The sequence below is a fragment of the Larus michahellis genome, chromosome 8 (genome assembly GCF_964199755.1).
Source record: "Larus michahellis chromosome 8, bLarMic1.1, whole genome shotgun sequence".
Classification (NCBI taxonomy): Eukaryota; Metazoa; Chordata; class Aves; order Charadriiformes; family Laridae; genus Larus; species Larus michahellis.
Genome location: NC_133903.1, coordinates 29,076,041 through 29,100,344, shown reverse-complemented (window position 1 = coordinate 29,100,344; position 24,304 = coordinate 29,076,041). Strand labels below are relative to the sequence as shown.

The 24,304-nt window shown below is 42.8% G+C and overlaps 2 protein-coding genes across 8 annotated transcripts in view; both read right to left on the bottom strand.

Annotated features, from left to right (window-relative positions):
• Positions 1–2,708, bottom strand: part of EDEM3 (ER degradation enhancing alpha-mannosidase like protein 3) — a 30,302-nt gene extending 27,594 nt beyond the window's left edge. For 3 of the 4 annotated variants that reach the window (XR_012588648.1, XM_074597326.1, XM_074597327.1), the window contains exons 1-2: positions 2,416–2,689; positions 153–198 (exon numbers count right to left, since the gene is read on the bottom strand). Coding sequence is in view for 3 of the 4 variants with exons in the window: in XM_074597326.1 (XP_074453427.1) it covers positions 153–198; positions 2,416–2,579 (210 nt within the window). In the remaining variant the exon portion in view is untranslated. Of the gene's footprint in view, positions 1–152; positions 199–2,415 lie in introns of all 4 variants that reach the window. The other variant, XM_074597325.1, reaches the window with a different exon arrangement.
• A 478-nt stretch (positions 2,709–3,186) lies between these two features.
• The window catches only part of NIBAN1 (niban apoptosis regulator 1), a 65,091-nt gene continuing 43,973 nt past the window's right edge, over positions 3,187–24,304 (bottom strand). For 2 of the 4 annotated variants that reach the window (XM_074598017.1, XM_074598014.1), the window contains exons 6-14: positions 20,846–20,961; positions 15,300–15,404; positions 15,043–15,205; positions 13,882–14,069; positions 13,488–13,649; positions 11,154–11,264; positions 10,441–10,548; positions 8,481–8,592; positions 3,187–7,558 (exon numbers count right to left, since the gene is read on the bottom strand). In XM_074598017.1, the coding sequence (XP_074454118.1) occupies positions 5,826–7,558; positions 8,481–8,592; positions 10,441–10,548; positions 11,154–11,264; positions 13,488–13,649; positions 13,882–14,069; positions 15,043–15,205; positions 15,300–15,404; positions 20,846–20,961 (2,798 nt within the window). In that variant the 3' untranslated portion in view covers positions 3,187–5,825. The remainder of the gene's footprint in view (positions 7,559–8,480; positions 8,593–10,440; positions 10,549–11,153; positions 11,265–13,487; positions 13,650–13,881; positions 14,070–15,042; positions 15,206–15,299; positions 15,405–20,845; positions 20,962–24,304) is intronic. The other 2 variants (XM_074598018.1, XM_074598015.1) reach the window with 1 other exon arrangement.

Below are 24,304 nucleotides of genomic sequence, written 5' to 3'. Positions count from 1 at the left end.
AAGTCTATACAAGTGTTCTTATTTATTTTAGCTTTGCTTTTGCCCCTATCTCCCTGCTATTTCTCTAGAATGTCATGTACTGTAGGTTGCTTTCTCTCCCAGGTCAGCAATAACAATTCTGAAAAAATTAAACAAAGAGCTATTTTACTTACCATGTAATTGCTATATGCATGATCAAACATTTCTAGCACTTGGTTTCTAAAAAAGAAAAAAAGAAAAAGCATTAGTGGTCTGCCTCACAATGGCCTTTAACACACTACGTTAGACCAGTAAGACGTATTATACTTTAATACCCAAATACCAGTAACAGGTCCTTTACTAACGTACTCAAGTAAATGAAATATAGCACAATAATTTTTCCTAATTTGGCTACTTTCGTTCACTGCAGAAAGGAAAGACCATTCCATCACCTAACATAAAATTAAGTATTTGGGGGATCTCTTTCAACCTCCTGTGTTTCCTCTTAAATAGCTGTAGATGTCACCAACATCTAGAGATGGGACACATTCCTTGCTCAGCAAAAACCAGCAAATAGAATTATGTTCTGCTTGTAATCACCACTATTAAAACCAACTGACACGGCACAAATTCCTGTCCATGATTCAGAAAAGGACCGTAAGTTACAAGGTACACCTCCTCCTTGCATTAGAAGTCTTTGCAAGCAAATACTACAGAAAACCCTACAATTAGTTTACATGTTTGAAAAGCAGTCAAGGTGAAAAATGCTACTAGATAAAATAGTACTTTTTTTTTTTTTTGAGAGAGAGACAGCACTATTTCCAATTGTTTCTTACTTATTCCACCAAGGAGCCCTGCAAAGCAAAAAAGCATGCTAATTTCTAAGCTACCACCAACATAATTCACAATCTCTGCTAAGACTGAACATAAAAGAGACGAGAACACCACAATTATACTCTAAATATCTGATTTAGTTCAATGACTTGAATATTTAAGAAGTCGTTTTAACTCATCAAATGCACTAAGTCATCAAAGGAGCAGAGTATGATGCTTTTTTCAGGTACTTCACAGGCTACATCCAGTTTGCAGTTCTGGGATTTGTTGCAGCAGACAGAACCCCAGGGTCCGGCACACAAGTGCCAGGTCCAGCTGAACTAAGCGTACAATGCTGTAGCATACAGAAAGCTTCTTAAAACTTTTATTTCTCCATACGCAACTTACATTTCAGTGCATTTCCTAAAAGATTTTCTGCAACTGACACAATCTTGTCATTAATACACAGATTACCTGCCGTTATTCAGAAATGACCCAGCTCAGAGCCCCCAGATACAAACCTGGGGCATCAGATGATACACTGAGTGCAGGTTATGAATGCAAAAATTTTAAAGCCATCACTGAATGAAGGTTAAACTCCTTAGGTAGTTACATGAAGAAAACATATAAAACATTATATACTGCAAGTACCCTGGGAACCCAAGACAAAAGAACCCAGTAACCACAAACATGAGAGATAAATATCAACTTATATCTAATGGTTAATAACTGTAAAAGTCTCTATGGTGTTTCTCCAGCAGACTTTTTGCATCGCTATTCCGTGGAGCTGACCAGTAGATGGGAAGAGGATGATGATGCAACTGCCCCAGCAATACACTAAGATCATGATACACTCGTTTACCTGTTTGTCTAAAAAATCCTACTCCATGCAGTGCAACACATTACCACCTATATTGTAATTTTTATCCTTCAACTCAAAACCATATTAAGAGAGAATCAGCTTCTTAGAAGTACATGCATGGGGGATCTAAGTATTTTACCTTACACACAGGAACTAGGCAAGAAAACACGTAAATGTTTACCTTTTTTACGACTCCTAAAAACTCACGTGTTCCAGAGGCATAGCCATAATTAGCCCGACTACGGATTTAGATTTAGCTTTGATCACTTTTACCCATAATGACATACGACCACTGGCTGCAATCGTCAAGACTGGAGTTCCCAAGCATATGGCAAAAGGGTTTGACCCCACACACAGCAGAGGCGACGAGGGGCTGCCTTGCCCCAAACAGCCGTGGCGACCTGACCCCAAATACCAGCCCGGCTCTGGCATACACGCCTCGAACGCTGATGGGAAACCGATGCCACGCATCTCCTACAGCCTCGGGGTGGGGGGCGGAAGGAGGGACAGGGAAGACGTTCCCGGAGCGCTGCCGGGCGAGGGGCGCACCCGCATCCGTCAAACCCAACCCAAGCCCTGGGGGCAGCGCAGATCCCCCCGCCTCAGCACGGCGAGGGAACGCCGGGCACACCGCGAAGTCACCGCGGGTGGTGGGCTCGGCGCGGGCCCCGCCAGCCTCCGCCCCAGCCCCACAGAGCTCCGGCGGCCCCGAGGGCGACCCGACGCCGCCGCCGTTTCCCTCCCCCCACACTCCCGGCCCGTCCCGCCGCGGCGGCGCTCACCCCAGCCGGCGCTTTTCCTCCTTGCTCATGGCCCCAGCGCCCGGGGCGGCCGCTAGCACAGAGGAGGCGGAGAGCAGGCCAAGGGCCAGGAGCTTCCACGGCCTCCTCCAGCGGGGCCCCCGGTCGCCGCCGCCGCCCCCCTGGCAGCCCGCAGCTCCGCTCATGGCCGCGGCCGCCTGCCCGCTGCCGCTAGGCCCGGCTCCGGCCCATCCCGCCCGCTGCCCGCCCCTCGCAGCGCGGCGGCCGCGGCTCCTAGCGCCGACGCGCAGGCGGAAGGGACCGGCCCTCCGCTTTCCTGTGGCGTAGCCAAGGAAACCGCCTCGCACCACCACTTCCGGGTCCCCCCACACGCGCCGCCCCGCCGGGCCAATAGGAACGAGGCGGGGGCGGCGGGCGGCGGGCGGGGCGCGCGGGCCACGTGACGCCGGCGGCACGCCGGGCCAGAGGGCGACGTGGACAAAAGGAGGGGCGGGGCGGGGCGGGGCGCGGCCCGCGGGCGCGGCGCCGCCGGACTACAGCTCCCGGCATGCACCGGGCGCCGCCCACCGCCCCTTCCCGCGCACGCCCGGGCCTGTAGTTCGCCCTCCCTAAGGAGAGGGGCGGCGGAACGGCGGCTGCCGGCAGCCCAGCGGCCAAGGGACCCCTGAAGGCAGCCCGGGGCCGGGGAGAGCGCCAGGCCAGTGTCTCCGCGCACCCTCCGGCAGCCGCCTGGAGCGCGCTGTTTTAATACAGCCCCCCCCACACACAGAGACACAAAAACCCAGCTTCCCAGCCATGGAAGGGAAGAGCTGCTTTTATTTCCACGACAAGCGTTTTTACAAAAGTTATAAGCATGGTACAAAGTGTTTCATATCCTGTCCTTTGAACCTGGCAAGCCCATGAAATACACCAGGGCTCACACCCCCGGGCACCGCCGCCCCACTAACGCCCAGCCCGCCCGGCCCTGAAAAGTGATTTATCACCGTTCCCAGTTTACAAGAGAAAGAATTCATTCCAGATAAGTGTAGGCAGATTCCAAGAAAGCGACAAAAATTACTGAATGAGTGGATGATTATTAATTACTTTTGATCTGGGGTCCAACGTAACCTTGCAGGTTGCTGACCTCTAAGTTGCTGTCGCCTCTACCCAAGCCTCGTTGAAGACAAGAAAAATGCTACTGCCTGTTCAGACAACATCTGAATGTACAGAAAACATCCACAAAGGCAAAAAATCAGTGCCCTAGCCATGAGGAACTTAAATTTAAGTTGCAGAACAAGGTGATGTATGGGCTAAATCTTCCCCATTCTTTCCCAACCTAATTGTGAAAAACAAATATGCCGAGTATTCAACAACTCAGTTCTGTAATACTACAGGAAAATACTACCCAGATCTAGGCCTGCCATAGAAATAACTCAAAAATTACTATGATGGGAATGTTTATGCAAAATACTTTCTGTACAGATGTATCTAATTCATATTAGTCACAAAAAACGGCTTTTGTAGGAGTCTGCAGCCTTTTTCCCAGACGGTCTCTCTAGTCCTCTTTTGTACAAAACACTGTATTAAAAAAACATTATGTCCCTTAATTTTAGCATGGCTAAAAGAGACTGCTGCTGCTTAACTGTAGAGCACATGTTATAAATTTGAAGTCAACGTTCAGTACCAATTAGAAATAACTAATGGTTTGTAAAAAAATTGGCTGACAGTGGTTTATGTGTTTACAAATTAGTCGTTTTGCAGGAAATATAAGGAGGAAACGAGTCAAAGTACTTTTGCAAGGAAAACATCTGTGACCTTAATGTTTCAGCACCACAGTATGGCTTCTGGAATAAACAGGAGTTGCATTTTTTTTACAATAGTGACGTTGCAGTTGGTCCAGTCACTCCTTACTTGTGCAGTAATATTTGCCTGTTCCTCTAGTGTCAATCCTCTGTTAGTATTATAGCAGATTTTGATAGCATTAAATAATAGACTTTGCACAGTTCGTGCAAGTTAAATGTCAACAAGTATTATGCTCTCGGGACTTTGTTATTTCTTCCCATGTCTTTATGGGCATACATCCTGCAGTCCTTACTGTATTTACATTGATCTTTGCTGTCCTGTACTGCATTATATTTATTCACAAACAGCCTGAAACACCAGGCCAAATTTTTAAGGTGCCCTAACTGACCTCTAAAGTGAGGTCTTGATCTCAAAAGCCCAATTTATTAAAATACTATTTTTCATTTCTAAGCTTTTTTGTGCACAGTCTTTAAATTGTGCAATCAAATAATGCATATAAGCAACTTTGTGTGCGTATCGTGATTTGATACGGATGGTAATATGCTGGCTATGAAAGCAACAGGTCTCGTTTTAATAACTGCTTTTGAAATGTGATTCTGCCCTCCAAAATCTAAGAGCACATGAATACCCTTTGGCTCCTTTTTGCTTCAGTTAACATCTGTTTTAGAAATTATATGCAATGATTATGATATTTCACAATTATTGCAATTTATGGTATAGTTTATGCACCTAGAAAGGCCTATAGAACTGGGTAACTCTAACTTCAGTCAGTAAGAATGGGAATGGCCAGACTCTCAATATTCTGTATTAGATAGTTGTAAGTGAATATATTTTATGGTGGGAAGTAAAACAGAGAGATGCTGCCTATCGGTTATAGTTATTGTAAACATTCTCATCTTTCCCTTCCATAAAATAAAACAAAATAAAATAGCCATAAAGTGCTCTGGAAGGCTAAATAACCCAGAAGTGCAGAGTGGGACTGAGAAACCTGCTCCCATATTTTCCCCATTTTAAATAAGAGAAAAAAAAAATCAGAACCCCTGCTTGTCTTTAGTATCCATCAAAACTTTAAAATAATTAAGTGATCAGTTTGCAGAGTTTGCATAGAGTGGCTTTAGAGCAACCTACTAAATTAACTATTTGGTTCTGTTTAACTACTAGAAGTCTTATTTATTTCCTTTATACTGCATGCAAATACTAAAAGCATCCTTGAATAGCAATGTATGTACCAACCACCTAGGAATCATAGCAGTACTTGTCAAATCCATGCATTTAAAAATAATAAGCTACTCCCCTGCTAAAACGCTAAGAACAGTTAAGTTGTTAAAATAACTTTATAGTTGGGGGTGAGCTGCTTTTGGAGCATTCAGTGGTCACATTTTCAGACTTTTTCTATAACCATAAAGGGCAGCAAATTTTAAGTGAAAGATGAAGTTCCCCAACAGTAACCTGGTTTTAAACAGTGAGGGCTTTAACCAAAAAGCAACCTATCACCCATAACTCAGGAAGGGATCCGTGCTAACACTGCAAGAGCTGGTAATACCACAACAAAGCCCATTTCCTCTAGCCCCGACCCAAGTAAGTATTCAAAATTAATCAGGGATTACTGGAGTAAATAAATCCTGCAGGGCTGGGCTGAAAAGCGCTTCTTACTCTTCAGCGTTTTTCTGTGCATAATTATCTTCTCTCTTTTCTTCTGTGAAAATATCTTTCACTTCTGTGCTTTTTATTTCCGTATGTGAAGATGATTCATCTTCTGGCTTTCCTTCACCCTCAAGAGCCTCTGTATCTCCTGTGACCTGTAAGGTGCTAACCTCGCCCTGCTCCGGCACCAAAGAAACCAGCTTCTCTAGCAGTCCTGTTCTTGGGTTTTCTGAATCCAAAATAGGCACTTGTGTTGTGACTGCATTTTCAGCAGGATTACAAGAAAAGGTCTCAGTCCCTACCTCCACTGGGATGGCATGGCTATTCCCTGCTCCTCCTTCCTCCCCATCTAATATTTTGCGTTCGGACACATTTTCAGTGTGTTCCTCTGGCTGCAATCCATCACTTTTGCAGCTTCCCACACCTGTGTACCAAACGCTTGGCTTGATCTCAACCTCTGCCTTTGCCCCCTGAGGCGCATCTGAGCTTTCCACCAGCCATTCTGCTTGTGCCATATTACAGGCCCTCTCGGACACATTCACTAAATTCGTACCACCTGTCCCCAAACTAGATGAAGATGGCTGGTCCTCCTTGAACTCAGCGCAGTCTGCTGCATCCTTATTCATCACTGTCTGGCTCACTTGAATTTCTGCCGCAGCCATTTTGCTCATCTCGTCATTCCCTTCATCATGCTCCTGCAGCTTTAATATCTCACCTTCACAAATCTCCTTTATGTTCTCAGGTGGAGTATCTGCTGGTATCTCAACCGTTACCATCAGCAAACTCCTTATCTCATTTACATCATCAGGGGACTTAAAACTCTTTTCTTCTGACTTGTTTTTTTTTTCAAGATTATCCCCAAACCCTCCTTTCCCTGTGTTTTCATCCAGTGAAATAACCCTTGTCTCAGTACTCGCTCCTTGGTCATTGCTTTCTTTTTTACTACCCTCTTCGAACCGTGTTCCTACCGCATTTTCACTCTGAGATAATTCTCCCATAATTTCTTTTTCTACCTTGATTTTCTTTTCAGCATTGCCTAAAATCTCTGCTTCGGCTACATTATCATGTGGGGAAGTCTGCTTTATCTCAGAGACTTCTTCCTGTGCTTCGCTTTCTTTTTCAGTGCCACCGACGAACGCAGCATCCATTGCCATTTGACTCTCAGAAATTACCTTTTCCTCCACTGCTCCTTCCTGCACCTGAAGTTCTTTTTTAGGGCTGCCTCCAACATCTTTCACTGCAGTTTCAGTCCCAGAAGCTAGTTTTTCCTCCACAGCTTCTTGTTGTGTCTTAAGCTCTTTCTCAGTGTTCACTGCACACTCTGCTTTCACCATGTCTTCATTCTCTGAAGCGTTTTTTTCCTCTGCAACTTCTCGTTTTGTAAGGGTAGCTGAAAGGGACTCCTGTTTTTCGCCAATGTCTGTAATGACCGCTGCTTCACCTTTACTTGCCTGATCACCAGCTGTTTTAACAGAAGGGACTGCCTCTTTGTCTGATGACTTCCTATCATCAGCATCCTTCTCCCAAGAAATTTTTCCTGTCACAATGAGCGTTTCGTCACTTTGAGTTTCAGTGTCTGACATCTCGGCTCGGGTGGAGGAAGGCTTCTTGGCGGGAGTGGTTTGTGCTGATCCTGAAGGGGTCTTCAGGTCCGTTAAGCTGGACACACTTTCACAGGGCAAATTCAAGTTATCTTCAAAGAGGTTGTGCTTCTTCATAATGGCAGCTTCTTTTATCACTAAATAAAACAGAAAAATCAAACTGTTTTGTAAAGACTGACAGAGGTACACTGAAAAAGGTATAGTGTTTTCCTGAGTTTCTAATGTTGTACATTTTGATATTAAAAACCCAGTAATTTTCATTTTCAACTTGCTTTAGGTTTACATTTCTTTTTTGGGGGTGGGGATTTTATCCGTTTTGAACGATGTAACTTTAATACTGACCTAAGCATTGCTGTGATAGAAAACTACCAGAGGACCCGCAATGCGCAAAGGTAATGTTTCACTGCACGAGTATTTACACTGAAAATATGAATAAAAGTGTGCTTATTACATTAATTATTATACTGATATTTTGGAACTGGATTGCCAAAGAGGAGCTATTAAGACTTAACTGTGCAATACAGAAGCTTGTCTTTTATCCGGGGTAGAGACAGAGAGATACAAGTATATTATATATCTATATATGCCATCAAGAATTGTTCGGTTTTCCAACACAAAAGCAGAGAGATTTGCAGGGAGGACTGCACTGGCATCACTGATGTACTGGAAACTGCATCCAGCAATACATTTCATTTGGGGAAACACATTTTTGCTGCCATTAGATATCAGCAAGTCTTTGCAAATAAGAGCATAATCTCGCTTCTTGGCCCAGGGAATCAAGATTAAATGAAGTTGGCATAATTACATTTTGTTAGAAATAGGCTTGTGCCAAGCTTTCACTTTGAGTTTCACAGGTTTAGTAAAGTTGCCCCATAATTCAGATTTTAGGGCTTGCCATACATCTTTAATGAGCTGAATCCAAACACTGTAACCACCAGCCTTCAGGAAACTGGGACCTGGGTCTGAAACAACCAGGCTGGGACTCTGGGAAGCTCTGAAGCGAGAGCTCACCGGCCAACAGCGGAAATGTTATTACTGTCACCTCAAGAATTATCTCACCTTTCAGGGTTTCTTCAAGCAGTGTCTGATACAGAATCTCTTCATACACATTCTCTACTTGGATCACGCTAGTGTAATCAGCAAAAATGAACTGCTCGTATTTCTGCAGCTCCTGTGCAGACACAGAAGAAAGGAACAGACATATAAAAATGAGAGATTTTGAGAGTCCTATTTCAACAGAGCACCCTGGAGACGCCATCTAGCAGGTCCTGCAATGCTCCTTGCTGGCTCTTGAGGTGAACCGTTTGAACTATGACTAAATAAACTATATGTGTTCACAAGTTATTATGCACTTATCAAACAATATTCTTGCCCTACAATTACATTTAAAAGCATTATAGGTCACTGCCATCGGCACAATAATAAACAATTCTGAAATATATAGCTGGTGAGGAAATGCCTCGCTCCCTGTTTGTCCAAGGAGGCAAGTCCACGGTAAGCATGGAGAGACAGGGTGGTTTTGTTTTTCTGATAGGTGTGTAGTGTTTTTAGCTTACTGATTTATACGCAATTGGCTGTCTAGACAATAACCGAGTCATTATCAGTAAGCAGCTGCTTGGTATAAAAAGTAAACTAAGTGACCTCTGCCCACTTCTAGAAGAGGCACCTACATACAAACATCTGGAGGTTTTCAAGTAAAAGGTCAAGACTGGACTGGGCGTGTCAGCTGTGCCACACGTTTGCTTCTAGAGCTGGCTGCTCATTTCTGCAGCAGCACAAACACAAAAGGCTTGTGGGAAATTAAACAGAAAGGGCTCGTGGGAAGTTTGCACCACCACTGCCTCCTCTGTCCTGTACGCCAGAGACATGAGGTGGGACTCCACCCTCTCTATATGTATTCAAGGTGATGAAATGCTTGCCCTTCTGTGTAGACACCATGTCTTGATGGCACTGCAGACCCTCTACAAGAGACTATTATTTTAGGGATAGTAAAGAAAGTAGAGTGATATACAGAAGAGAATGATTTTAAATATATTTTTGAAAGCTGTAAATTTTAATAATCCGTACTCAAAGACTCACAAGCATAACTTGGCAAAGTACTTGGTTTTAAACTTGTTTTTGAAACTGAAACAAGCTGGAGAGCATCAGAAAGAGCAACACACCGTGGGTGAGAGCTTAGAGCCTCGGAGACTGATGAACACCAAGGGAAACAAAAGGGCAGGGAGGCCAGAATGCCTTCAGGCAGTCATCTTTCAGCAGGTACAATGAAAATGCAAGAGGATATGCATGGGCTTCAAGAAGGGTACAGGCTTATTTATTTTGAGCAAAGGTGAACAGCATTCCAACTGGCCTCTGATGCAGCCACACTGATAACATCTCCATGAAATTCCGGTAGCTGCATTTGCTGAGTACTAACCTAACCCGTATGATTAAGGGCAACAGAGATCATCTCTGTATGTTTGTTTCCTGATTGTTGACGCAATTACTTCAATTTAAAATGACTGAAAGCAAATGCATGGCCTGTCTGCTTGCTGCTCCTGCTGCCCGAGCAGGCATTTGGCTTTGAAGGAGGCTGTTGGCAGAGGTTGTGTACAGTCACAGCCATGCCGCGGGGTGCGGCAGAAGAGGTAAGTGCCCTCTCCCATGGACTGAATTTCAGCCTGCAGCAGAGCTGTGAACACAAGCACAAGTTTACAACTGTAGCTGTCAAGAGGAGTCCAGTTTGAGAGGACTTCAGATCTCTAAGGAAGAAATGAAACGGGGATGGGCAAAGGTCTGCAACTATCAGCTTGAGAAAGCAAGCTGTATATACAGTTTCCCTGTTTCCTGAAATCTTCCCTATGCTCCACATCTACCCAGTCCACTAACTGGCGAATCTAAGCATCATCTGGCTGAGCAGACAGCCATTCTGCATGACACCCCGAGAGAAAACAGCTTTACAAGGTTGAGGATTTACTTCCAAGGTATTAATCCTTCCCTGCCTTTTATTATTATTTTTTTTTTAATCACAGAAACCTACCGGTTTGCACGTTGAAGCCAGTGTCTTCTGCATTGTGGGCAAAGTAATCTGTACCAGTGCTTCTTGAAATATCTTCTTCCGGATAGTGCTGCTGTCATAATCATATTGCTGTCAAAACAGACAAAAAGAGAAACAAGCCCAAACGTGTTTGGGGTTATTAATCACTCATAGGAGGAACTGGTTCTTGTTAACCTGTAACTGGTGACAGGTGAATCCCAAAGGATACCACATCATGGGTGCACTCAGGGGTTTGAATTCCCATGTAGGTTATTTCAGCTTTTACAAAAATTCCCTAAAATCTGTTTTTCTGGGATCTCTCTCCCTTCATTTTTTTTCTACCGAGGCAAGAAACAGCCCCTGATGGCTCTCTCCATGTATTTCAGCACTGCCTCTTCAGAGAGTAACAAATTCTAGGGGCACGCTAATTATAAAGCTAATAAAAAATTATTTACCCAGATCCACAGCATCATCTCCAGCTGATTTAATTGCAGTTAAAAGGACTGCACATGTAAATACTTTTACAATTGTCTGCTCAGGACTAGGTTTTACCCCCAAAATGAGTGGCTTTGTTAAGTGCCACCAAATCAGAATTTCCAGCTGGATGGAAAGAGATATCTTATTTCAAATACTGAGATAAATTCACATAAAATATATTCTCAGTTTCCGAAAAACCAGAACCCAAGGTCTTCCTGTGCAAATGCCGGAACATTTACCTTCAGTACTCTCAGCCTGACTTTCTCAATGCTTGTTGCAACTTTCGCTGAGTCTGCCTGGCGACTTGGAGAGAACAGCTGCTCAAAAGTATAAACTGCATTTTCCATCAACTAAAGATAATAATTAAAAAATATGTTAAAGACCAGTAACATAAAACTCCTACAAGTGTAAAGAAGCATGATAATGTAACCATTAATTTAAATTGTATTTTTGAGAAGGTGAAATGGAGAAAGAATAATGGGTCTAAAATCAATAAATATTTCAAGTACTTTAAATGATTGCCAAAGGGGAAGAAAAGCCTTGTTTAGCTTAGATTGCCCCCCCGAAGGGGCTCCAGGAAAGCTGGGGATGGACTCTGGATCAGGGAGGGGAACCATAGGATGAGGGGTAACAGTTTTAAACTGAAAGTGGGGAGATTTAGATTAGAAATTGGGATGAAATTCTTCACTGTGAGGGTAGTGAGACACTGGCCCAGGTTGCTGAGAGCAGCTGTGGCTGCCCCATCCCTGGAGGTGTTCAAGACCAGGTTGGACGGGGCTTGGAGGAACCTGGTCTGGTGGGAGGCGTCCCTGCCCAGGGCAGGGGGTGGAACTGGATAGGCTTTAAGGTCCCTTGCAACACAAACCATTCTATGATTCCATGAATCTATGAAATGTTGAAGGCCAATTTTTATAACTGACTTTGAAGATGACGTAGGATTGGACTATACAGACTGTATAAACGGAAATGGAGATGGAGGTTTACTCAATGTATGTGTGCCTCAGAAGGCTATACAATAAAGGCTCATGCACTGAAAGACCTTGGATACATGAAAAAGGCAGGGTCAGTGTAGAGATAAGCCTGAGGCTAATTAGAAGATGAACAACTCACTTTTTATTTCCATTTTATTTGAAGCAACTTATAAATTGGCGTAGTTCTGGTGAATTCACTAAAGCTGTTTATGCCAGTTGAGCACTGTGGTCCCAAATTTCCTAAAATTGGCCACTAGAGGATGCCAAGCTCCCAAGCCAAGGAATCCTGCTCCAGCCTACGCCCGAGTTAGACTTAAGCCAAATGCTTCTTTTACATTGAGTCTAGGTGAGCACAGACATGGCGGACCTTACTTGATAATAAAATAAATGTCCACAGACACAACGTGAAACTACTTAGTATTTTTATGAGAAAAATACCAGCCTTTTAAAGAGAGAGAGGCAATAACAGCATTTTTAGAACCACTTGTGCTTTAATTTAATTTATTTATTGTGAATTTTGACTCGTGTTCTGTTCAGAAAAAAAAACCACTTGGTTTGTATGGGATATATTTTCTGTCTACTTCTTTGTCTTGACTCAGGGTCTTCACTTATTGAAAGAAATTTTTTGGCAGCATTTTGGAATGGTGCCTTCTGAAAGACCCAGACATGAAATCAGAATTTTATTTCTGATAATTCTTTGGCTGCTGATCATGGCTGTACTTAGAAGAGCTGCTTTTAGGAAAACCCTATCCCAGCACTGTGCTACAGACTCACTTTCCATATTCAGAACTCCCACTGCACAGAACAGGACCAGCTCCATTTCACAAGATTACCGACTAGATTATTTAGTTTCTCAGCTACGGATTAAAATCACAGGATTCAACATAAAGCCACAAGGCCAAATCTGCCTTGTGATCTGGCACTCGAAATAACTCTGCTGGCCAGCTCCTAATAGATTTCTGGCCAGGCATCCAGAAGAAATAAAAGCAAAACAAAATTATAGCCTACACCAATATACACTAGAGGAGAAAAAGAGGTGGAGTTCATTTTTCATCTGAAATGATGTAGTTAACTTCCACCATTCTCATGAGGAGTGAAGCTGGTTAAAGCACCTACATCCAGCTACATCCTGAGACATCATCTGTGTCCAAGTAATTGCCGGTTTCTAACATTAATTGCCTTACTTTCTATTCATGAGAAAATAAACTACCAAGGAGGAGACATTCCATTTTGGTAAAATATATTTAAGACTCTTCCTGAAAAATCAACCCTTGAGAATGGAAATCAGGTATACTTTATTTGGTTACAAGCACAACTTTCTTGGGTGCCGAGACACTGGGAATTCAGAATATGAAAGTTCAGGGGAAGACATGATCCATCCAAAATTTTTGTGCCTTGCTGAAAGACTCACGCACATGCAACCTTACAAATGCAAATGTCAAACAGCTCCTAGCTGTGATTTTCTTAGGTTTTGTTATCTGTAATTTGATTGAGAGATATTCTGGGACTTTTGTGCAGCTTTTTATCAAGATTACTTTGAAGCACGTGAGAAGGACAAACCTAACCTGCTCTCCCAGGAGGAAAAACTGGATCTTACAGTACCTCTTGCATGAAGTTCTGTGTCCTCTGAATCACAAAATCAATGTGATAAATCTTGAAGCGACTCTTGAGGTCTTGAAGGAGCTCCTGGAGGAGGTTGACTTTCAGATAGCAGGGCTCCATTTTCACAGAGTTGAATGGTAGGTTCATAAGCTGATCCACATTCTGCGTTCCAGTGGAGGAAGAACAGGTTTCGAGAGAAAGCAGCCATAGGTGAATTTTTAATAGACAATGTAACAGTGGCCCTAAAACAAATTCTGATATCTACACTCTAGTTGCACAAATACTGCAAGACTCAAAATGACAAAACCAAGTGCTGACACACTACCACCTGGGAAAGCAAATACTGCTTGTCCTTGTGCTAACATAAAAGGCTGCAGATATATTTTTGTCTTACCTCCTTTAGCTTCGTGATATCGTTTGTCTTCTGGAAGTCCTGGATGATTTCATTAACTTCTTTATCAAAAAGTGCACGGACTTCAGTGAATCCAGAACTCACCGGACCCATGAGCTCCTCCAATATGGATGCGAGGAATGGCTGGATATATTCTGTGCAGCACTTCTGGGCAGGCTCAGAAACAGTGGCTTGAGTGACAGACAAGACAACGGTTGCATTTAGGTTACTCAGAGATACGGTGAAAAAAGTAATCTGATCTACTTTACAATGAATTAAATGCCTCTGTATTTTCCCCTGGAGTCACACCTCTGCAAAGATGATGAGGGTGATGAAAGGTTATAGTTTTATGAGTGCCAGTGAAACATCTTTTCCCATGCCACACCTAACCAAACGCTAGCAGCTTGGGGGCACTATGGGAGCAGAGGAAAGGGCACCTGTCAGTGTCGATACACACTGGGAGGTTTGCACAGAACGTGACCACAGTGATTCTATAAGGAGTTATCCAGACTTGGTACTTTACAGTTCACTGAAAGCATCTTACTCTGTTACGTGAGAATATCAACAGAACATCCTGAGTTTTATCAAAACAGCTCCTAAATTATCAGCTATTTATTTATTTGCTAGCTTAAGCAACATCAACTAATGTTTGCCTGCTTTTCACAATCATTTTTATATTCATAGCACATTTATAATTATTTCACATTAGTTTAAAACCACCGAAGAAGCCATTTGGTTTAAGTATTCTTTGGTAGCCTATGAATTTGTCACATAACCAGAACCTGGTTTTGTGGAGGATTCCTAGACATCAGGTCAAAACCGCTACACTTACTATTATGCTCGTGTAACCTGTATCTTCATCACATAAGGCTGTCTAAGTGAAAATGAAAGCAGAATGAGCAACTCTAATCAGGATACTCAAAACCTGTCAGCTCTAGATCCAGCTTGAGAAGACCTGGTATTTTCACAGACGCAGCGGCCACAGGTATCAGTTCCCATCAAAGGCAGCAGAGGCTCAAAGCATTTGTTTTCTGAAAATTAGTGTCTCCAGTTGGATTTTTCAAAACACATGAGGATTTCAAAACAATGACATCTGGTAATTTGAGCAACACAATGGGAAACATTAAAAAAATTGCTCCACAACACAGCTGTTCCTCCACTAACCTTTGAGTTTCCCAGCTAAGAAGCTTTTGGAGTTCAGAATCTGATCCATGTCCGAGCGAATGGTTCCTTCAAGAGTTTTTGCAAAATCTCTGCATTCTTCTTTCAAGGTACTTAATCCTTCTGACACCTGCTGCTGGACTAAGCCATAAGTTTCTTCTACAATCTAAACCCAAATTAAATTAAGAAGCGTAGATTAGAATCTGCACGCACAGACAACTGCTGTGAGAAACAACTACTCTGCAAATATCAGTACTTACACCAAACCAGGCCCGCTTCCTGTCATTCCTCTTTCCTTTCATTTTAGGCAGGATCATCGTCTGAAGGTTAGGCAGGAGTTCCTCCATCACCAGGTTGCTCAGGATCTATATCGTCAGAAGATTAAAATGACATATTCACACATATTCTTCATCTGAAAACCCGCAGCACAGAACGATGTGCAAACACAGGCAACCTCAAATATACAGTGGCCTGGCTATCCCAGGTTGCCAGGAGGACTGGATTTAAGCTATTGAGGGAAGCTCCACGCATTTCATCTGAAGCATTTTTCACTGAAAGACTTTGAGAGACCATGCAACAATTGACTACAAATGAACTAAGATGCCTGTTAAAATTTACTGCATTCCATTATGAAATTGCCATGTGCAAATCAATGGAGCTAAAATGATTGATATCAACTGAGCAACTAGATCAAAGACATTTGAAAAGTTGGTTTGCTGACTGCTTCCTCCCCAAACTGACTGTGTTCTGGGACACTTACGCTCTCCCAGGGCAGGTACCATCGAGGAGAAATTGTCCTAGAGAGTCATCAGACCAAGGATGCTTCTAATAGGAAGATAACTGTCCAGAAATGAAATATATGACTGTACCAATGTGGATCTCTAGCACTTTTTCGGGTGAGCACCAACTTCACAATTAGAACAAGAAAAGAAGGGGATCCCAGGAAAAACAGGATATAGGGCAGAAACAGAATCCATAAATACGGGCAATCTGTGAATCAAAGAATTCTACTCTATCTGATTACTTTTTCAACAGTGTGTAGCGTGATCCAAAAGGTTCATTAGCTCCAGCCTAATCCCGAGGCAAAAGGGACAAAATAAATAGCTGCTGGAGTTTGTGAGAAACTTTTCAAGCCATTTCTTTTGTCACTAGAGGACAACTATACTGGTCTAAAAAGAGTAAAACTTTCCCAGTGGAGAATTCATATATGATAAAGTCTCCTCCCAACACCTCCAGATTCTTGAACAAAAACCATATGAAATATATAACCTAAAAAGATATTCTGTGACAAAGGTGCACCACAGCAGAAAGGCAGGGGGAAGAAAAGCGTTAAAGGGACTTCCACACACCAAGTGGTCATGATAGAATGCAGGAAAACTGAGGAAAAGGTATCATTGCCCCATTTTTGGTTATTTCTGTAAGTATATTGTCAGTCTATTGTTGCTGTGTTTTTCTAAATTGACACCGAGTACTTTTCCCCCTCAAGAACGTTTTCTCTCTGAAACAGGGTTCCGTGGTTGTAGAAGAGCTGCATCACCCTCTGTGATCCCAGCATCTAACTGGCAATTCAGTCTCGCAGATGGCTCCAATTATGAAGAAAAGACATTGGACTGGGAATACAGATGATACCAATTTGGGGGAGTGGTCAATACGCTGGCAAGCAAGGCTGCTATTCAGAGGGACCTAGATGGGCTGAAGAAATGGGCAGACAAAAACCTCATGAAGTTCAGCAAAAGCAAATGATGCACAGTCCAACATCTGGGATGGAACAATCCCGTACACCAGTATAGGCTGGCAACAACTGGCTGGAAAGCAGTTTTGCAGAAAAGGCATCCTGGTGGATGAGAAATTCAACATCAGTCTGCAGGGTGCCCTCGCAGCAAAGGGCAATAGCAGGTCAAGGGAGGAGAACGTTCCCCTCTATTCAGCACTTGTCGGACTGGAGTGGTGTCCAGTTTGGGGCTCCCCAGTACAAGACAGATCTTGACACGCTGGAGTGAGTCCAGCAGAGGCCACCACAATTATCAGGAGATGGAGCACATGACACATGAGGAAACACGGAAGGAACTGGGTTTGCTCAGCTTTAAGAAGATAAGGCTCAGGGGAGACCTTGTTGCTGTCTACAACTACATAGTGGAGGATGCTGGGCCAACAGCCAGGCTTTTCTTGGAAATGCAGAGGGAAAGGGAGAAGGTGATGGTTACAAGTAGCAACAAGGGAAATAGTAATCAGGTATTAAGAAATATTTTTCACCTTGGGGGCAGTCACGGGAACAAGTCATGCAATCTCCAAACTTGGATATCTTCAGAACTCAACTGCACAAAGCCCCTAAAGTGGGCTTTGCTTTGAATGGGGGATTGGACCAGATAACTTCCACAGATCCCCTTTTACCTAAACTCTTCTCTGCTTCTTTGCTTCTCTCGGTAGCCTACCCAGCTTTGTACAGAACAAGCATCAAAGTCTGGCTTTTTCAGCACAGAAAGAATGAGACGGTGTGAGACAGATTCCTGGTTTCATGTACCCATTTCAGAAGTTTTCTTCAGAATTACCCACTCAGGCTTTGCACCTCCTCTGTCTAGATATGAACTACAACTTCTTCCTTGCCCATCCCACTCACATGCACCAAACTGGCAATAAATACAGAGTTACAGACACACATCTGATTTTGAGAGTCTAGGCTTTGCTCTCCATTTTTTTTTATTTTTGGACACTGGATCTCTGGCCTGAGAAAGCTACAAGACCTCTCTTTCTTCTGCACTTTCCTCTTGCTGTTGTCCAACAAGGCAAACTATGCAAGCAGAGCAAAGCAGTTCATCATGGGACCTGCCCTATTTCTATTTCTTTGTGATTTCAGCTCTCTGAACACGTTTCTTATGGAGGGATCATAAGTGCTGGGGATATACGCTGGATTCTTGAATTTCTCTACTTAAAGCGTCTCCATTTTGAACTAATGACCTCAGTCCCATATTTGGTTCAGTCACTTGGTTCACTCATCCTCATGATTCAGAGAAGGGAGGGACATCTTTTATTTCTGGACGTGTCCGTTTTCTGTTCCTGGATCTTGCCCAGGTATGTTTGTACTGGCCCCCAGTTACAGATGCACAGCTGCCGAATTGTGGTGACAGAGGCAATGCTGTTGTGCATCTGCGATAGAGAACAGCACACAACCCTTTCACCAAGGCTCTTTATCTGTCCCGACTGCACAGCACATATGAGGTTGTCCACAACCTCTTGAGAGCTTTGAAGTGCAGCGGATATCCTGCAAATCAGAGAGACACAGTAACCCTATAAAAAAGCAGACAAAATGCATCTTAAGGTTCTGTACATTTGTCATTTACTCTGGGTAAAGGAATACTAGTTTGCACAACAGTTTCAGTGAAGTCTCACAAAGTATGTATCCCTCCTTCCTCCCCACTGGGGCCTGAACAGCGTTTTTGCTGTGATGCGTATTTGAACCCAGCTCCCTTCCTTGCCCACTCAAGGAAACAGCACTCAAATTCAGGTATGCTGACTCAAATACCTGCCAAAACCAATGGAGTAATTCAGGTCCTAAACTAATGAGTCACTTAAAAATATCTCAGAAATAACCCAAACTGGAGCACCACAGACCAAATAATAAATGTGACAATGGATCAAACATACTCTGAATAACCTGAACTCTCTGGAAACATTTTTAGGAATGCTGGATTGGCTTTATATTTCTGTACTGAAAGGCGCACTGTAGGGGTTTGGGGTTTTTAATCCCTTATTCAGCTATCCTTGATTTACCAATATGTGATTCTACGTTCATGTAGTACTGATCAATGGAGTTATGCTGGTTTAGCATTGGTGTGCTGCAGTGCTCTCGCTATGAGGCTGTACTGTTGCTTATAACAAGTGGTGTCAAAGATTTCCTGGGTTTAACCCTGTATTTCAGCACTTACTTACAGAAATACCATCTACAATTGACTTTATCCTTTGTTAGTAATGAAACATTAAAAATGAAAAAGAACAAAAACAAAACCAGGAACTTTCATGACACAAAATAAAATTAGTAATTCTTCAGCCGAATGATTGGGTACTTGCTAATATTCTATCCATGTTGCAGTACCTAGGCAGAACGGCCTGAGCTCATGTTGCAGAGATTCTGGCATTATAAATGAATGTCAGGGAATATATTTATTGGCATTCTGCAGAGATTTTTACAGCAACAAATTGTAGCTTGCTTGTTCCAAACTATTCACTTAGCTTGGATATTTGCCTAAAATAATTATTATATTTGGTCAAAGCAGGCATGAGAACACACTATACTTACAGAATGAATTATTACTAAGAAGATAATAGTGTAACTAGTCTGGATGTCTTCTGATTACAGTTCTCTTGAGGTATATGAATTATGAGTAAGTAGTTGGCAAGCAACAGGAAAAATAAAACGTAAAATGAAACTAGCACTATAATAGCTCCATAACTTGAGGGAGGAGGGGAAAAGAGAAAAACCCTCACTCCCTCCACTGGAAGGATGGAACTCCTTATACTAAGGAATTTATTCTCACATGTTAGCAGGAAAACTTCAATCCCTAACATGTTGGCACTGGGAAAGACACTACTTATGGGTTCTTCTCCAGTTTCCACGTTTTTCAGCATTTCAAAGGTAGACTTCTCCTAAAAGAATAATCTGGTTCCTTAAAACAAAACTGTGGATTGTGAACTCTCCATCAGGCTTCAGGCTTTTTTCCGTTTTCCCAAAGGGAAGCCAGATTTCATTGAGGAAAACACCCAGCAGCTGGTACTAAAGTAAATATTTGCTGCCGAATGCTCAGTGCTTTGGAAAAAAAATTATAAATCAGGGCCCAAATAATGTCTCAATTGCACTAAAAGACATCTGGAGTGATGCCAAAGGGAATTACTTCAGCAACCATCAGTGCTCCAAAGCTGCTCACTCAAGTGCCCAAATATGGACCCAGACCCCAAGCTTAGTGTCTCATTTCTGAAGAACTGCAGTTCACAAGGTTTTGGAGTTTAAGTGAGACTGTTACTATGCAAGACTGTTTCAGAAGTCTGGCACAATAAGTAGGTCTACTAGTTTATCTGCTCAGGACTAAAAGCTTCATTCCCAAAGAATGGGGAAAAGCAAAATGAGGAGATTCTTGAAAATTTATGTTTAGCTGCTATTCTCTTCTTCGTAAAGCCTGATCTCTTACAATGGCATCCGGAGGCATTAGAGGACAAGCAATGGGAAACTGTTGTATTTGGTAACAAATGTAATAGCAATAGAAGAAAAAAATATCTCTTACCTGCAAAATAGCTGTCATGAAAGATAGAAAAACAGAGCACAGCCCAACGCAGCTGACAACGAGTATCTGCTGCATACAAACCATGGGTTCTGAGTTTGGTGTGTATTGGTTTTGGTCTCACTCGTTTACCAAAACGATAAACAGTAGCAAACGTGGTAGCGAGACATTAGCAAGTGCCTTGTTTTAGACACGGCATTTATTCACCAATTGACCCCATGGCATAAAATTAAAGAAGATGTATCAGGCTTTTGTGGAAATGTGTCTATCCCTACATTCCAGCACAACACAACAACTTCAGTTCACAGCACATTTTCTTTCACTTTTTAGTAAAAAACTCAAAATGGGGTTTATTAAAAAGAAATGTCACCTACATATCAGTAAGAAGTGTCTTGAAATCTTGAGTATTTCTCCCTACTAGATTTTCTTTTTGAAAATGCCATTTTTTCCCAAGAGGCTTTACAACCTTCATTATCCTCAAAGCTGCCATATCCAAAGCCAAAAAAAAAAAAAAATTCAAGAAGGTATTTTTTTACCTCTTTTTCGTTGCCGGTTATCATTTCCCATGTCCCATAGTGGCCTTTCTCCTGCCGGAAGAACTGAATGGCTTCTAAGAACGCCTCAACTTCATAAGTGGTCTGCTTGAGAAAATCTAAGGAAAAAAAAAAGTAACACAAAGGATTTACGCATAAATAACCTTTCAAAAAATAACTATCCTTTTTTGATGCGTTTTCCTGTTCCATGTGGATCCAGCAGTAACATTTTAAAATAATTTACTAAACCTGAGTGTCTGAAGACCTTGGGCTTTCATTAAGGTTTAGAAGCATAATGTTAACTATTGCATTGCACATACGAACTCTCACGAGCCATCCCATCTAAGCTGATAAGTTAAACCAACACCAGCAAGTGCTAATATGGAGCACGTGATAAGTAAGAGTTTTAGGGCAGCACGCCTTGTCTGTGGTATACTTTGATGAGGCAGTCATTAACATATGAAAGCTCATTGCCTTTACACCTATAAGCAGTGTAAGATGGCACATGGGAAGACTTTGACAACACATACCAGGGCTGAGAATAGGGAGGTTATACTTCTTTAATTCAAGATAAGATTAAGAATTAAGGATCGTGATAGTCGGCTGATTGCAGCATGTTGTACGCCTTTGATAAATTGCTGAACATTGAGTTAATGCTCCCCAATATTCTTTCCTTTTCTTTATTAAGGAATTGATGATCAACATGATTTTTCACTGACACACAATAAAACAGACCTGGACAAAGTAAGCAGCATGCTCACACCACTTACTTAAGCACAAAAAACTTCTGACAAAATCGTGCTGCGTTCCCTAAATATTTCAGGCATGTTTAATCACAGCTCTGGAGTATCTGGTTATCATCCACAGCTACTGCTGCTAGATGGTAGCTCTTTCCAGGAGCAATGCAGTAGCCTGGCGACACTCTTGCACAAATGAGACCACAGCGCAGAAAAACCCAAGAAGTGGCTGAGGTAGTTTGCTCTTACAAACTCCAGATAACCAGTCGTGAAACAGAAATTACATCTCAGGCAGCTTTTTCTATCCAAACTGCTAAAGGCTTTCAAGATAGTTGCAGCCAACAGTCTTCTTCACATGAGAGTGCCCAAAACCACAGCTAATTAAGACTGCAACAGCAGTCACACCGCAGAACTAGTTTGTCATGATTTGGGAAGAAACAGTCCCTCTGCCTCAAAAAGTGGAAAAGCTCCCCAGAGCAATTAGGCTGCTTGTCAAACCTGAGTGAGAACTTGGGGCTGAAAAACCAGCGCTGAAATACTTCAGGAATTTAAGTGCTGTGTTTTTGCTATAAAACAGAGCTTCAGGATTATTGTCAGGATTATTATCTTAAGGGAAAAACAAAGCCATAATGGTTTATTGTCTCCTCTTCGAGATTATCTACTTGCAGCCTTGATCAGCTGAAGTCCTGTTGTGCACATGTTAGGAAGACAGGATGGAAGAAGACTGGTGATTCTCTCAAAGGTAAGTATGCTGCTTTGAAAGACACTGGTATGAATAAACAATGGTTATGTGAAACATCAGAGAGTAAATTCTCAAGCCTTGTCTGTCGAGCAAGACAATTCTTTCAACTTGTTCATAAAACTTCTAAGGAGAGAAGCTTTATAGGAGGCTCACATACATGCCAAGGGCAATACAGGGATTATACAAATTATGGGAAACATGAAGGATTAACAGTGCAGTAATGCCTGACATATCTCCTCCATGTGCTTTACACAAAAAGGAAAGCTACAGAAACCTACAATTAATTTCATCAAGGCTTCACCCTGGCTAATGCTTGAAAACAGTGCTGTATAGATTTTATCTACGTGGCAGGCAATGAGGCTTCAGATCTGCTAAGAGCCCAAACGTCAGCATTTGCCCTTTCAGAATTTCCCCTGGGCGTAATAATTACTTCAGGAAGGTACGTTACACATACTGAGGTGCAGGAAACACACTCGCAGTGCCGCTCGGTAGATACCAACCCTGTTTGGCAGGTATTTGGAAGTCCAGAAAGATCACGCGATTTCTTTAAGATCACGCAATGATCAAACATGAGAAAACCAGCCAGGTAAAATCCCAACCATTCCTTCATTGGTACCACCAGGATTTATAGCATTTCTAATAGCAAGTCGCAACGGGATGCTAAAATATCAGTAGAAGAGTTGTAAGTCAGGCTGTTCACTGTCAAGAGAACATCCTCTGATGGCGGCTTTAATGAAAGAATGGAGTGTTCCACCTGAGAAACTGCTGGAGTGTTGCATCTGAAAGCTTTTGTCCTCCCAAAATTGAACTCTGAATATTTTGACGAGAATTGGGTCAGGCTTGGCTGGAGGAAGGGAGAACTGCAGCTCCCACAGCCCTCCGATCGTGACTCACATGTTTTCCTCCTTCACAGCTGCGCTCCCTCCTAACCAAAAGGGACAACAGACCATCCAAAGGGCTGGATCTTGGACCTGACAAGATGATGATGTGCCAGTGCTGTCAAGAGTCTCCCTTCTAAGATCATAGTTTTAAACTCTATGCTCAAGGTAGTATTTTCTCTGTGTTCTGACTGTCCCCAACTCCATAGAGAAGTGGAAAGAAGGTGCTAAAAATCCAGAAGCGATTCATTTGAATAGTTCATGGGAAAAATATCAAGCTGTACCATAAAATCCCAATCACGCATTCTTTCCCATGCCAGTAAACACAGGAGAAAAACACGAGTATGGCAGCCTTACTACAAAACCAGCTCAAAGCAGAAAGGAAGCTTTATCCTTCAAGGCTACTGCAATTGCTTAATTTAGGCAATTTTATTCTCACTTTCCATAGGAGGAAAAGATTGCATCAGCAATAAGGCACTGAACAACAAGATCCATCCAGCATTGCGCTGTGCAGAAGCTGTTGGTGATGCTCACAAGACAGAGGCACATTCATGGGATATAGCTCAAGAAAAGGGAATTGTACCCAAGCTGAAAGGAGCTGCGGTGCACATCCTCCAAGATTTCAGCAGGGAAGAGCCAGGGCTTCTGTAAATCAGATCTAGCAGTTTATGAAAAGGCTAGAGGACTGCGGCAGGCTTGGCAGCCAGCTCCATTATGCCATAGGAGCAAGGAAAACAATGAATAAGCTGTTGGGGTAGCCCTGCGTGCGTGCAAGAGAGAGAATGATGCGTGGGAGATGGAAGCAGACGCTGCAGCTGCGAAGAGGGCAGGTGGTGAACCCCAGTGGTATCAGGAACAATTGTTCATCAGCAGAAAGGACAACGTGTGCTTCACTCTCCTGAAAGCCCTCACAGGGGCTTCCCCTTAGACAACGCTGGCTGGCACCTATCATGAGTGAGGCATCTTGTCCCCGCTGTTTGTAGGAAGTGGAGCTTGTTAGGGGAGCTTGGCGCAGCAGTGGTTGTAGGTCAGCCTCATCCAACTCCACACAAAGCCACAAACTTTACTGAATGGCCTCCAGCAAAAGGCCAGTGAGGCTTTACAG